This window comes from Phoca vitulina, unplaced genomic scaffold (assembly GCF_004348235.1).
Source record: "Phoca vitulina isolate PV1807 unplaced genomic scaffold, GSC_HSeal_1.0 scaffold31, whole genome shotgun sequence".
NCBI lineage: Eukaryota > Metazoa > Chordata > Mammalia > Carnivora > Phocidae > Phoca > Phoca vitulina.
The window spans coordinates 15371168-15386572 of record NW_022589734.1 but is presented as its reverse complement, the minus strand read 5'-3'; the positions used below and the strand labels follow the sequence as shown (position 1 = coordinate 15386572).

The 15405-nt window shown below is 47.1% G+C and overlaps 1 protein-coding gene across 1 annotated transcript in view; it reads right to left on the bottom strand.

The window, feature by feature from the left end:
- Positions 1–15189, bottom strand: part of JARID2 (jumonji and AT-rich interaction domain containing 2) — a 237679-nt gene extending 222490 nt beyond the window's left edge. Inside the window, 1 exon segment of the mRNA XM_032424828.1 lies at positions 13160–15189. Coding sequence (XP_032280719.1) covers positions 13160–13243 — 84 coding nt within the window. The 5' untranslated portion in view covers positions 13244–15189.
- Between the last annotated feature and the right edge of the window lie 216 nt (positions 15190–15405).

Sequence of the window (15405 nt, the reverse complement as noted above, 5' to 3'; positions counted from 1 at the left end):
ATCTGTACGTATACATTAGAGAACCGCCTGTCCAGGTGAGTCGGGAGATAGAAAAATGAGGACCAGGAGCTTACTGTCCATCATCAATGCCCATTATCAATTAAGTATGTAATAATTAGTTTTTCTTGTGCAAAAAAAACACACACAAAAAAATTCAATCTCAAAGCATTTCCTTCCTGAATTCCACTTCAAATGTAAACTATTTTTTTTGCTGGTGTCTAGGGCAGACAGCCATCAGCCCTACAACTTCTCATTCCTCTGCCTGGACACCTGCCACTAACCCTCCCTCTCTTCCCTGTCCTCCTTCACTATCCCCCACCCCCACCTACACAGGGATTCCTATGTATTTTGCTGAGAAGGCAGAAAACACTTTTTAAAGTAAATAACTAAAAGCACCCCACAGGGCTAAGTTCTAATACCAGCTGTGTCCTCTCCTAATGCTAGGTGGGACCAGCATCTCTTGGTTCAGTGGGGGTGGGCCTGGGCGATTCTTCCCTACACTAGAAAGTTTTGAGAACCAAAGGTATCTCTCTTTTTCTTAATTCTGGAATTCTTTTTTATCCTCTAATTAAATGCCTTCTTTAGGGGTGCCTGGGTGGCCTGAGCTCAGGTCATGATCCCAGGGTCCTTGCTCAGTGGGGAGCCTGCTTCTCCCCCCTGCTTGTGTGCTCTCTCTGTCAAATAAATAAATCTTTTTTAAAAAGATAAATTAATTAAAAAAAAATAAAATTCCTTCTTTATACTGACTTTCCTGTTCTTTTCGCTGACAAACGTTCATATTCAACCTCTTCCCCTCCCCCTTAATCCCCTCACCACCTCCACCAAAGGTGGTGAACAGTCCCATCAAATGAAAATCCCAGACAAAATGAGGCATTCGGCAGCCAGGGTGGGGCTGGGCCCAAGGTGGCGGTGGAGCTCCCCATGGCCACCTGCCAGGCTCTGCAGCTGGGGAACCTCTCCCCTACCCACTCCTCCTACAGTCAATTCCCTCAGGCAGCAGCTCTGGCAGATGGGAGGCTGCGGAGGGCAGTCCAGACCCTTCTTCCTCCTTAACTGTGCCTACCTTAATTATCATTATTCAGCCAATACGATTTCACTGAGTTCATATTCCTTACTGGGGTTAATTTTTTTTCCTTCCACTTCTTTTTCTTTTTCTAAAACATTTTATTTATTTGAGAGAGAGAGAATGAAAGCAAGCGAGTACACGGGTTGGGGGGGGGGTCAGAGGGAGAAGGAGACTCCAGCTGAGCAGGGAGCCCAATGCCCTATGCAGGACCCCCCGGGACTCGATCCCTAGACCCTAGGATCGTGACCTGAGCCGAAGGCAGTTGCTTAACCAACTGAGCCACCCAGGCGCCCTTCCTTCCATTTTTTTTATAGCTTGCTCCAACAGTGTGCGCTCTTCCCCAGAAAAGAAGCTGTTTCTGCTTTCTCTCCATGTATCCATACTGTTCTTGCTAACTTTCCCCTGAACTGTCCCCAAGCCTTTCTAACTAGATGGAATTCTTGGTTTTTTCCAAACTCAGTTATCTATTAATAAGCCATATAGTTGAGAAATGTTTCCTGTCTTCCTTCTTAAGATATTTTTGAAAGTGGAATAAATGTAATGCTTCAGCAACAGCTATTCAATTAATAAAAATAATTATGTCACCTTATTATTGTTTCCAACAGCTAACCTTAAAATGCAAAATGAGGCCTGCTGGACCTTGATTAAAGAGTCCCGTTTCACTACTAGTTCCTTTTTCCACTGGACTATCCTGAAAAAGAGACTGGCCGGCAACGGTCAGGGCTCTCCCCAGAAGAGAGAAGAGGCAACATCTCTAAGCCTGGAGACACCTTTGGGGGACGGAAATATCATCTCATTATTAACATCAGCACAATGGAGAAAAGTATCTTTAATAAAGCTAGATACAGTTTAGCTTGGAAAATAAATAAATGAATAGATTAATTAATTAAATAAAATCAGCACAATGGAGCAAACTAGGCGTCACCTCCAGCCGCCCCCCGCCCCCAGACCGCATACCGCTTTAGGCCATTTTATGCCTAAAGCCAATGTCTTTTCATAAGTAAAAATAAAAGAATAAATCCTGCTTTGCAAAGGTGTATGAGAATATACATAGTTCATCTACTTGAAGGCTTAATGCTATTCATTAACAGGCAAAAGCACTCAAGAACGTGGTAGTTACCGCAATGGAGAGAATGCAATCAAGTGCTTGTTCTAAGGACTTATTTGTGAAGCACTGAAAATCTGAAAGAACTGTAACTTTCCAATGAAATACATGATAACAACATTTTGCCCTGTCAGATGTGTTCCGTCTTCCTTAAGGTATACCTGGGGTTTGGTTTGTCTGTTGATGGCCTTGTAACCTGGGGAAAGTCCAAAAAGCAACCGAATTGTCCCGGGCCTATGACCAAGAAACTACTGCAGCAATTCTGTGTTGAATAAGCCATTGGAAAATTCCAGGGGGCAAAGATGACACACAGAAGGACCCCCCCGAAAGACAACTCTCCAGCCTGTCTCTCCTCCAAGGACAGTCTGTGTCAGTCCCTGACCACGTACATGGGCCAAGAAAACCCCCAGCTGCCTTCTGTGGAGCCTCCAAATCTCTGACCCAGTGCAGAGTAATAAGCACAGGAGAAAGACAGGTTCTCTGGTCAAGGGGCTGCCAATTACTTCTAGCCCCTCAGACAAGCTCTGGAAGACAGAAAAACGGAAGGACTAGGCTGGATGAACTATTTCCCTGTTTCAGTGGTCCCCTTCTACTTCCTCCCCCCCGAAACAGCCAGCCTCGAATTCCTTCTTCTTCTGCTCTCCCCTGTGCTCCAGTATTTGACCATGCCAAATCATTCGGGACACATCGACGGTGATTTACATAATTCCCCAAATGCACTGACAGGTATATGCTTTCCCTTTTGGACAAAGCTCAAGTCTCCTACACCCTTTTTAAATTTCCGAGATCACGGAGAATGCTTTCGCCTTCTAACAGGCACGTCTGCATTGCCGTGGTTTTTCTGCAAGTCAGCCAAATTTGGACACTCAAGGGGAGGAGAGGGACTAACACAAAATTAAATTAACTAGAACATTTGTCAAGTCAAACTTGAGTCAAGTTAGGTGCCTTCAACAGGGAAAGGAAAGGAGGAAACATCCATTTATCTCCTTCCCTCCAGCTTTGCCTCTTTTCCTCATTAGCATCACGGAGAGAGCAACGCAAGGCAATCTCCCTCTTTTTTTCTTTGCCCTGAAAACTAAGATAGTCGGGTTTTCCCTGCAAGCTGCTTGTGGAACATTCTGTATCTATCTATACAGAAGCACTAAATAGCCTCACCCTTGCACTTGCTAACTTTTTTTTCTTCTAAGAAAATTTCCCCACTACCCCAAAGCCCCACTATTCATGGCTTAATTTGCAAACCCCATTAGACGAAAAGTACCAGAAAATTGCTTGTCCCATTTCATGCAGCACCTTCCCTGGTAGCAGTGACACAAGCAATTAGGCTAATACGGCTGTGTCCCAAGAGGAGGAAAGGGGACAAAAGTCTCAACTTTTCTAAATGGAATGAAATCTTCCCCCACGACAGAAGCAAGGTTCAGAGGGTGAGAGCGGGGAATTGGCAATGCAGCTAAATTCGCTATTTAATGATACAAGACCGTAATCAACTGCAAGTCCTTGAACTTATATTATCCCTTTCTACTGGGATGCTCATGTAATTTCAAATGCATTACTGTAAAATCCTGGTCATTGGAGAGGCAAGAGACTGGGGGGGGAGACAAAATGGACTTTAATTAAAATATGAATAATCCAAGTCCAGCTAATTCAAAGCATCTGATTCAAACACCTCGTCAGCTGGGAAATAGCAGCTGCTTCCAATTACAAGCGATTCTGAATTAACCGGTATCAGTATCTAATGAAGAAGCTGTGTGTGCAGGAAATTTTCCAATTCAGCTGTGCACAGGGCCTTTTAAAAGAAAGGAAACGCCGAATATCCAAAGGCCTGTCTATAGAACCTCTTTCTAGGTGAGGACAACGTTTCCCAGCTTCTCCTTGTCTTGCCTCTGACCCCAAGGGCAACCTCCTCTCTGCTGCCCCTCGCACTGTGCCTCTCCTTCTCCAGTTTTGGATCCTGAGCCCAGATGCTTCGCAAGAGAGATCCAATGTCTCTTCCCTGCTGTCTGCACACCTCCTGTGGCAACTTGGGCCCGGAGCTTGTGACCTCAGGTCACAGAGACCCAGGTAACCCATTTTAATCCTATTACACAAACAGGGATGGCTGAAGGCATCTCTTTGCAGTCCAGTGGCCTCTCCAGAGACCACAAAACTAAAGGCCTACCTAACCAAAACCTACTTCAGACCAGACCCTCGTACCAGACTCCTATAGAACATTCCAGAAGGATGACCGGCTTCTAACTGCAGGTGGAGCTTTAGACCATTACATTGCCAATAGCTTTTTAAGGGTCCCACTGATGCAATGAGGGAATGGCCGCGGGAGGGGGGCGGGGGGGACAGCAAAGGGAGGAGTGAAAACCTCTAAAGGTGCCAAGGATCAACACTGAGAGAAAAATCCAGAATCAAAAGTCAGCCAACAGAATTGTTGGCTCTGGTCTAAATTACCCCCTTCACACACAAAAACTCAAGTTTTAAAATCACCCTCTTACTTCCTGGGCTACTCTATAATAAACTGCTCTGGAAACATCAGTTACTAGGCTGTGTTAAATTATCTGAACGAAGGCAAATTAATTTGGATCTGAGAACCCCACATGCTGCTGAATGCCCTTTTCCCACACACTTCCTGTTTTATGAATAGAACATGTTTTTTCAGAACAAAATATTAGGTAATACTACACAGGAACCTTTAGCTTTTCTATGAAAATAAAACAGAATCACATAATTCTCTAGTTAACAGACAAAAATGCACCAGTTTCTTCACAAGCCTCTTTAAAAAAGCATGCAAAAACAGTAAGGACATCCCCAAAATTCTCACAAAATGCAAAGTAAAATATTTCTTAACGTCCAAAAAACCTACTTTTTATTTTTTTATTTTTTTTTTAAAGATTTTATTTATTTATTTGACAGAGAGATAGAGAGAGAGCACAAGTAGGCAGAGAGAGAGGGAGAAGCAGGCTCCCCGCTGAGCCAGGACCCTGATGTGGGGCTTGATCCCAGGACCCTGGGATCATGACCTGAGTCGAAGGCAGCCGCTTAACTGACTGAGCCACCCAGGCGCCCCCAAAAAACCTACTTTTCAAAAGACAGAAAACGAAGACGAGAGAGACAGAAATATTTTGAAAGAGATACAGAACGGCAAAAAAAAAAAAGAAAAAACATGTTCGGGGCACCTGGGTGGCTCAGACTAGTCTAAGCGTCTGCCTTCGGCTCAGTCTTGATCTCAGGGTCCTGGGGTCGAGCCCCGCATGGAGCCCCGCATCGCATGGGGCCCCGCATCGGACTCCCTGCTCTGCGGGAAGCCTGCTTCTCCCTCTCCCCCTGCTTGTGTTCCTTGCTCCCTCTCTGTCAAAAAAAAAAAAAAATCTTGAAAAAGAAAAAACATGTTCTTCAGTGAGTATCCCCACAAGAATGAAATTAATTGATCTTTGGGGGACTCAAATCCAGAGTGCTACTAATATACATTGTATCTAAAAATCAGGCTTCCAGGGGCACCTGGGTGGCTCAGTCGTTAAGCGTCTGCCTTCGGCTCAGGTCATGATCCAAGGGTCATGGGATCGAGCCCCACATCAGGTTCCCTGCTCGGCGGGAAGCCTGCTTCTCCCTCTCCCACTCCCCCTGCTTGTGTTCCCTCTCTCTCTGAGTCTCTCTCTGTCAAATAAATAAATAAAATCTTTAAAAAAAAAAAAAATCAGGCTTCCAAAAAGCAACCTTAAAAACAGTTGTGGGTTTTTTAAGATTTCATTTACTTATTATATATGTATGTATTTATTTAAAGTAGACTCCACGCCCAGCATAGAGGAGCCCAACACGGGGCTTGAACTCACGGGATCAAAACCTGAGCTGAAATCAAGTCGGACACTTACTAAGCCACCCAGGTGCCCCTGAAGATTTTATTTTTAAGTAATCGCCACACCCAAAGTGGGGCTCGTACTCACAAGCCCAAGATCAAGAGTCGCACGCTCCACCAACTGAGCCAGCCCGGCGCCCCCAAAAAAACAGTTTTGTAAAACATCATCACTTGAAGATCACTTCCTCACTTTTATAAATAAGAGCATGTCCCAGAGGGGACACTGGTGGGGACGACTGTAGAAGGACTTTATAAATGCACATCCCATTTATGAATCTTTAATCATTTGGCTATTCGCCGTGTTTACAGAAAACCCACTATGTGTATTCAGTATTGTTAGCAAATGAAAAATATTTTTAAAAATAGTCTCAAGGCGGCAGGGCACATCAGTGTGGGGGAGCCCAGGACAGGCAGTCGCTCTTAATCTGAGGAAGCTGCAGTGTTGCCAGGCAGAAGGAATTTCCCCCACACACCAGAAAATGAAGTGAGTAAAATATGAAGACCCGCAGAAATCTGGTAGGCACCACTTCTGAATCTTCGTTTCCTTCTCCATAAATAGCCACTTACCGGGTTTTATTTTGTAATGTTGACAATATATAATCTCTTAACCTAACATCGTACCTTTTAATCTGAGAGGAAAACCTACTAAGATCCTGCTTTCAACACTAGGGACAATGTGTTTTTAAAAATTTCTTGGGGGCTTGGGGGGAGGGGCCTTGGGAGGGGGAATTAGGTTTATAAATTCAGTGACAGTATGACAGTAATAATAAATAAAATTGTAGCAATAAAAATAAAATGTACAGGAAGTTGGCAGACATTCCAAATTAAATGACATGAATGCTATACTTAGGACCCCCACTTTCCCAATCATCTGTGTCTCAGTTTCCCTGAGGGAGTTAGGAGATTAAGTAAATGACCAGAGTCAGAATTGAAACCCAGGGCTCTGGCTGCGTGACCTCCAGGCACCAGGATTCAAACCTCACCTGGGAGGAGGGAAGGGGAGCCCAACCCTGGGCCCCTCTTCCCAGCCTTGTTTCCTCAACTGCAAGCTGGGGAAAGCGGCTACTTCCACTAGAATAGGTAAAATACTGTACGTTTATGTAGGTATGCATTCCCTTGATGGTAGGTAGCTATTATCCAATAGAGAACTTTTCTTCTTTTAAATGACATAAAAGCTTTCAAGATGAGTTCTGGAGAGGGGCGCCTGGGTGGCTCAGTCGTTAAGCGTCTGCCTTGGGCTCAGGTCATGGTCCCAGGGTCCTGGGATCGAGCCCCACATCGGGCTCCCTGCTCTGCGGGAAGCCTGCTTCTCCCTCTCCCACTCCCCCCGCTTGTGTTCCCTCTCTCCCTTGCTCTCTCTCTCTCGAATAAATAAATAAAATCTTTTAAAAAAAGATGAGTTCTGGATAGAAACCAGCAAAACAGCAAGGGCTCCACACAGAAATCCCTGAGACTGCTCTGTGTTTACCAAATGAGACATGACAGAGTTTTGGGAAATGCGTAACACCATACAGACAGCGCATTATAACTAGTTGTCTGCAAGGAAACAACACCAGGCTTCCTTCCAGAATAAAAACTGAAGAATGGTCCTCAGAAAGCAGAGCATATAGGACACGGGGCCAAAAAATGGCTTTTTTCAAGCAATGTTTATTAGGGTTTACAATCCCACCAGTGCTTTTAAACAGCTTTCAACTCAGGGAGAATGACCAACATGGTCTTCGTTCCTGCTGGTTCAGAAAGCGGGATCCCCTAAAATGATAGTTTTCAAACTTTTTTTGGTAGCGGAGATCTTAGGAGAACTCCCCAATGAATAAGAAGCTGCTATGACTGGAACAGAGCAGAGCTGGGAGAAGGGAGAACCACCGCACAAACTCCCCAAGGCTACTCCTAACCCCTTGCTGTGAGAGGCAGGACCATCTCCTGAGAGCCTGTCAGAAAGGCAGACCTGCGGAATGAGAAGCTCCCTTTTAACAAGACCCTTGTGTGATGAGGCTTGGGAGGATTTTAGGCCAGTGGGAACTCATCTGGTCTCATTCCTGAATGTCCTTCCCAGGTCCTTCCACACCACAAGAGTAAAAATACGTCATTGGACAAATCATACCAAGTAGATAATATATATTTGTGGAAATGAAACTGAATAAAGTGAAGGGAAGTTGAGCTGCAAATGTCTAGAAGACAAAAATTACGGCATTCCAGAGGGAAACTGTTCCAATCGTAGCCTCTGACTTTGCAACGAAGGAGACTTAACTGTACATAGGGTCCCACGGCTTTTTGAAGGTAGAGCAAAAACCTAACCCAGTCACCTAGAGCCCAGTCACCATAGAGCTGAGGGTCTGGGACTCAAAACCATTAAGCTTCTTAAAAATCTCAATTCCATACCTATGAAATGAGAGGAGACTGTCAAGACTACCTCCAACAAATGGTTAGGGTCAAATACACAAATACCCAGGAATGATCCTAAGTAAACCATTTTGTCTGAAGAAAAGAAGTGCTAGGTCCTATAGAAGCAATAAGGAAAGGCCATGTTCCCTACATAAAAACTGTGTGTGTAAAAACACAAACGACACACACACAATTTCCACATAACTCCTCAGGAAAGCAATTTCAAAGCTGAGATGAAGCTGAACCACCTCCTGGCAAAACTCAATTTAAGGCCATGTCACCAAATATTAAATTTACCTATCTTCTCGATCTGTGAGAAAAATTCTAAGTGTCCTTCCTGGGGACAGTCCAGGTCTGGCTAGACCGAAATTTGCTTCTGGATCCTGACTGGGCTGTGGTCTACATCATCAGTGAGAGCACTTCAGACGGCCATAAATGCTGCCTGAATAATAACAGAGAGTGTTCTCCAACAGAGCAAATGTAGTGGTTTGTGAACATGTGTAAAACAATCTCCAAGACCAAGGAACCAGCCCATCACCCAAAATGCTCAGATGGACCTCAAAGTATACGAAAAGATGAAGAGGCCAATGTTAGGGGCGCCTGGCTGGCCCAGTGGGTGGAGCACGTGACTCTTTGATCCCCAGGTCGTGCGTTCAAGCCCCACGTCAGGCACAGGGCTTACTTTAAAAATACTAATTAAAAAAATTGTTTTGATAAAAATTTTTAAAAAACAAAAACCCGATGTTAGAAGACAGTTGTTGTCAAGTCGTCAAGTCAGAAACTTCACGTTTTATTGAAGACGTATCACAGCCCAGTGGCTTGGTCAGGGACTTGGGGGGGGGGGGGGCAGAGCACTGGGTATGGGGCTTGCAGATTGGGATGGGAGGAGACAGAAAGCTATTCTAGGCTTTTCTTCCTCCTCCTCCTCCAAGGAGGCAACCACCTAACAAAGCGGCAACCATTTGCAGGCCACCTCGAGGTGACGGCTGGGTATGGCTGGGTATGGCACAAGCTCTGGGGTGTTCCCCGAGCACGAACCCGACAGCCTTCCCTGGGAACAGCCCGCTGGGAACAGCCGCTGGGAAGAGCCTCCCTGGCATTTTCCACCTTGCCTGCCCCTGGCGCGCGCCTGACTTTAAGAGATTTAACAAAGAGTTATAGCCCCCAACTTCCTGGAGTTTTAATTAAACTTGGCTTGCACTTCTGAACAACCCTCAAGTTTTTATTTTGTTTGGTGGCCCCACTAATGCTTTTAAATGAGGGATGCTGTGAAGAGGAGGAGGGGATTCTCTGCAGCTGCGTGTGAGCATTCTGCCAAGAGAGACACAGGAAGGAGGCTCCCGTGTTAAAAATTGCCAACTGGGAGATTTACGAAACAGCAGGGGGAGAATGGATGCAGGGGAGGAAGACGTGTGCATGTGAAAGATTCTGCCAAAAGCTCCCTTTTTTGTTGTTGTGAAGTCCCGGGGCCTCTGGAGGCCGGTCATGCTTCAGCGACCCTAGCTCCCTCCCATTTTACCCCCATTCTAAAGCCACCGTCCTCTCGGATATAAGGCAGAACCGCGTCTTAGCAGCTCCTTTCTCTCACCCCCAGCTCCCCAGGCCTTCCCCCACCCCCCCACCCCCAAAACAACAGTCCATTCTGCCACAACCGGATAATGGAAAGCAGCTTAACGGGGGGGAGGGCGCAATCGTTGCCCTCGGAACTAGATGAAGTCCCGGACTAAAGCCGCACTCCTAAGAAGGAAATGACAATCGTCTGGGCAAATGAACTTTTTAGTTGAGTTTCTATCCTGTTAGGAGCAGCAAGATAACCCCTGTCAACACTAAGAGCTCCAAGATGAGCTTCTCGGTTGTGTCGTGAGCACGCTTAACATCGGAAAATCTAGCTCTGCCCTTAGGGGGAAGCTAATTCGGGTCAAACAGGCCGTCTGCGAGGGTTCAGAGGTTTGGCTTTAAATTTCTGCATCAAGCGATGGGTATCCGGGCCTTCCACAGCAAGAACAAAGTGGAGGCCGCCACCTCTTACCACGATTTCCAGGGAGCGGATGGGCAGTTAGGAGCAAAGGTTTCACTCCCGTCCTCCGTGGAGTGGAGAGCGGTCCATGCTTCATGCACGCCCACTGCGGCCAGAGAGTACCAACGACTCATCTCCCCTCCGAACTCAGGGGTGAAGACCTTAGAGGTTCTGACCCGGCAGCGTCCTGGGAGTGTGCGTCAATGTGCATTCCAGGGAACCAACTTTCCTTGTGCTGAACCCTCAGATGAATGGCCCCCAAGTAACACAACACCACCCTCGGGAACGTAGGTAAAATACAGAGCCCTCTGAGGATCAGCATGCACACTGCCCAGTAACCCCCCCAGCCCATCGAGAAGAACATACAGTGACAAAGAGCTGTCAGGCGATCGACCAGTAGGCCCTCTCTGAAGTCCTCTGTGATGAAACCAAGGTGAAACCCTGTTCCTCCATCACACCCGACCCCCCAAGGCAGAAGAGCCAATGAACTATCCTCCCGCAGTTCCAACAGCATGGGCTGAAACGAGTCAACCGGAAATATGAGCACCAGCACAGTCCACTCCCAGGGCATGCTGAGGCTGACATTTCACTGGGAAACCCGACGCTAAGCCTGGCGTTCTGCGGGGACTATTTCACCCCTGCAGGGAGCAACGGAGCACAGCCAGCCGGTTAGGATTTGAGCGCTCCTGTCCCCGCTACTGGCATCCCCAGACCTTTCGCTTCCCTCGAGCCCATCTCTGAGCCACAGCTGTGCGGGAAAAGTTAAGGCTCTCAGCCCTACGTTGGGTGCTAGTGACCTGCTAGCCTGAGATTTTTTATTTTTTTGGATGGGTGGAGGACGCTGAGGTCAGGAGAATGACACTCCAGGAAGCTCAGGCTCTCTGCGGACACATTTTTTAATGTGCCGAGCGGTGAGCTCACCCTCTCTCTCACAGTTGGCCACGCAGCAGGCTGCAGAGTCCAAGCCCTGGAGGAGCCACACGGGTGTGCACGTGGAAGGGGACCCTGCCACGTGGGGGGCGCACACACTAAAACACCTACCCTTTCGCTCAGGGAGGCACGTGCACCCCGTTTTACAGTGGAGAACACTGAGGCTGGCTTGAAGCTGAGGCCCGGTGATTTTCTGGGGCGCTCAGCTAGTAAGTGGCGGGGAGGGTATTCAGTGGCCCACCAACACCCTGACTTAGAGCAGTGACTTTTCTAGGAGGTCCCTCGGGGTCACGAGATGACGACATTCATTTGAATTAATAAACACGAACACACACACATACATGCACGCGTACACACAACACACACAATCGCCTGGATAGATATTCAACAAAACTGCTAAAACCCCGAAGAAGAATGCCATACTTTCAAAACAAACTAGAACAAGAACACGCTGTTGCCTCAGGACTGCCCTAAAAGCAGAAGGGGCTCTGATCAAAGGTTCCCCAAGCTGGAAACACACAAGCGCCCGAGCCAGGAGAGAAACAGGCGGGGCCTGTAACGGTTCCCCGCAAGTGCGGCCAAGCACTCCTAGGCGGAGAACAATGACCCTAACACTGCTGCTTCCTTATGAGGCCCTACAAACGAGCCTCCCCCCCACCCCCCCCGGGGAGGGGATGCCGAGCTCACTGCGGGCCACTTTCCCTTTCACCGCTGCCGTTCTGGGGTGTGCGTGCGTGTGCGTGTGCACGTGTGTGGTGACCAGCCAGAGGGCTTTAAGAAGACAGTTAAAAATCTGAACTGGTATTTGTATTTGCTCTCTGTTGAAGTTCACTGTTAAGGAAGAGTTAAACTATACTTGTCCATCCTCGCCCCCCAAAAGAGCTCTTTAAAAGGGGAGGCCATACAAGGACCCCCTCAAACTCTGCTTAATCAGCACATACACCACAGGGGAATTCATCAGACCCACGTGTCCTCTTGCGCTCCAGAGGATTCGTAGGGCAAAACGTGGAGACATAAAGGAATTAAGAAGAGCCCATGTGACGGTGCGTTGAAGTCTAAAGCTGAGCAGTACTGACCTTTAATTTGGAGAACCAGAGCCTCGTGCCATCGTTTTATGAATATGTGAGAGCACTTTGGGACATTTCCAGCTGGGAGGAAGGAAGCACCATTATTCATCACCGTTGGCTGAAGAGACCTGACAGGCTCTGCTTTTAAAACCGATACAGACTGGCCGCCACCGCCGCCCTCCAGCTTCCACGAAGCAGGACTTTTGGAAAGACCCATGAGCTGAGAAGGGGGCTAGAAATAAATCAGGGGAAGCTGGGACGATGCCACATTAGCCTGTGAAAGATCACGTATGCATGTTTAGTTCCCAAACACACGCTTGCCTGACCCAAAAGGGACTGAACATGCAGGCAAGGCTACACCAGGTCCCTGTGGAGAGGGGTTGGCATCCACTGAGGGACCCTGGGGAACACCCCCTAGTTGGCTGGACAGGGACCTGTCCAGTGGGTCTTTCTGCAGCCAAGAAGTAGCCTTAACTTCTCTATCCATGGGGAGAAAGGAGGGCAATCCCCGAAGCATTATCACTTGGCAAAATAAATCCCACAGAGCAGAATCTAGAAGGTTACTGCAGATATCTGAAGTCCCAGCTGCCAACCCCATACCTATCTGGGGCACACCTATCTGGGGCTGGGAGGCTGACGAAGCCTTTAAAATTCAATTACAATCACTCTAAATAAGGGACTAAAAACAAACGGATGCAAACCTAAGCTTGGGGTGGGGGGGATCTCAAGGGACAAGAAATTCAGTGTCCCCCACCTTGTCCAAAAGAAGGTCAGTCCCACAGCACAGACCGGAGCCGTGGCGGTTCAAGACAAGGGCTGGGCTGGATCCGGCCAACATGACAAGGACAACCAACTGGTCCTGTTCCTTAGTCTTGTGCTTCTAAAGGGCAGTCGATGTGCCAACTATTTTAAAGCTCCAACACACTAATTCTGTAAACAATAATGGCGCGGCCTGCACGCTGCAACACTGGAATGGATTCCTCAACTTGGCCTCATCACTTATGCAGCTGATGAAACAAACACTGACAGCTTTTTTGCATTTGTAAAGGCCCCACAGCAGCTGTGGTGATCCCACCATAGAGCAATGAATTAAGCCTGAAACCCAGCTGGGTCTGAACAGAAGCCCTTTTTGCACAATACAGCAAGACTATCATTGTTAACCTAGGCATTATTGGGAAATATTCTGCATTACATTAGAGGGCAGTTCTAACTCAATCCTTAAAATTAGCTCTAATAAGCAATTTTAGGAGGAGGGATGTGGCACTTGCTTTTGAAATGGCACAAGGATGTGGATAGGTTATAGGTACACCACGCAAAGGCAGCTGGGCAGAACAGGACACAGATTTCCAGTTAAACAATGCCAAGATCATAAAAGTAGCTCCTTCTTAGATATTCATACACACACACACACACACTCGCTCGCTCGCTCGCTCACACCTACCTTCTAAACTGAGGTCGGTATCTAACCTTGCCAATTCTTGGTTGTTTGGCCACTACAGAGAAAAATGCCAAATGTAGCCGTCTGTTGGGGCTCCCCATTGGGTAAGCCAAAACAATGACCTGGACAGAGAGCTGTACCAGAAAAACCAGTGTGAAAAAACATGATTAACATCATGAGTCAGAAATGTTTCTGACTCCAAACTTAAGCACCATGTAATAAATAAGATTCCAAATGCTAACAGACACACTGGTCTTTGGCTTCCAATTTTCACCAGGACCCTCGAGGTAACGCACAGACATCCACACTCCTCGGGACGGTGAGGACATGCACTCTACCCTGCACCTCCCGAAAGCCTTTGGAACACCCTTGGGCCACGTGACTTTTGCAGACCACCCCCCCCCCATCATTCCACCTCTCTTCTCTTGCCTCACAATTTCTCTGAACGCTTAAAAAGAAGCAAAAAGTTCCCGACTCAAAGAAGAGACCACGATCATCTCAGTAATTTCACACCAACTTGGGAAAAATAAATCTGGTATAAATCAAAAACATCAAAAGAAAACATGGCACCATCCCTCTTCCTTAAAATGACTCCCATTTCTTAAAGGAGTTCATTATGAAGAGCCTCGTAAGTGCTTTTCTGTTTAGGCAAAGCAGGCCTGGAAGGACCAAGAAAATCGGGGAGAATTTCTAGGTAGACAGTGGTTCTATGCCCCAAGGTGTTTTGCCGAAAAAACGTTAACGTAACCACGAGAAAGTCAAAACTGAAGGTAAGGCAGGGCAACAGCTCTTCTAGTCCTTCTTCATGCCCCCAGAGAGGAGCCAGGGTCTTTACTCTACCCCTCCCAAAACTCTATGTGGATCTGAAAGACCCACCACTACAGCCAAAAACACCTGAGCACCCACAAAAAGCAAAATTCAAAGTCCCACCGTTTTTTTTCACACCTAAATGGAGCATACACGTGGTTCTAGCTTAAACTTCTGTGAACACTGTTTGCAAAAGGGCAGAGGAAGTAGGGCCACTCTTGGCCCCCCTACACACACAGGGAGGCGGGGCAGGCAGGCAGGGAGGAAAAGGAGAACCCCCAGTCCCCAAAGGCAAGGCCAGAGCCCCAGAGGGGGAGAACCCAGCGTAGCACTCAGCTGAACAGAACACACAGTGGCGCAGGGACACAAGCTGAGAGAAATCGCTTAGCAGGTTAACTCAAGAGCAGTAAATAAATCTAGTCATGAGTGGGTTTGATATGCCAGGTTTCCTAACTGGAGATACTCCAAGAGAAATGCAAATATCACCACCACCACCCCCACACACACACACACAAACACTTGTACACAAATGTGCATAGCAGCATTATTCACAAGAGCCAAAAGGAGGAAAACAACCTGAATGTCCATCAGCTGATGGATGGATGAACAAAATGCGGTATGCCCATTAAGATGAAATACTATCTGGTCATAAAAAGGAACTGTGTACTGGTCCATGCTAACAACACGCGTGAACCTTGAAAATGTTATGCTAAGTGAAAGAAACCAGTCACAAAAAGCCACATAGTGTAGGACTC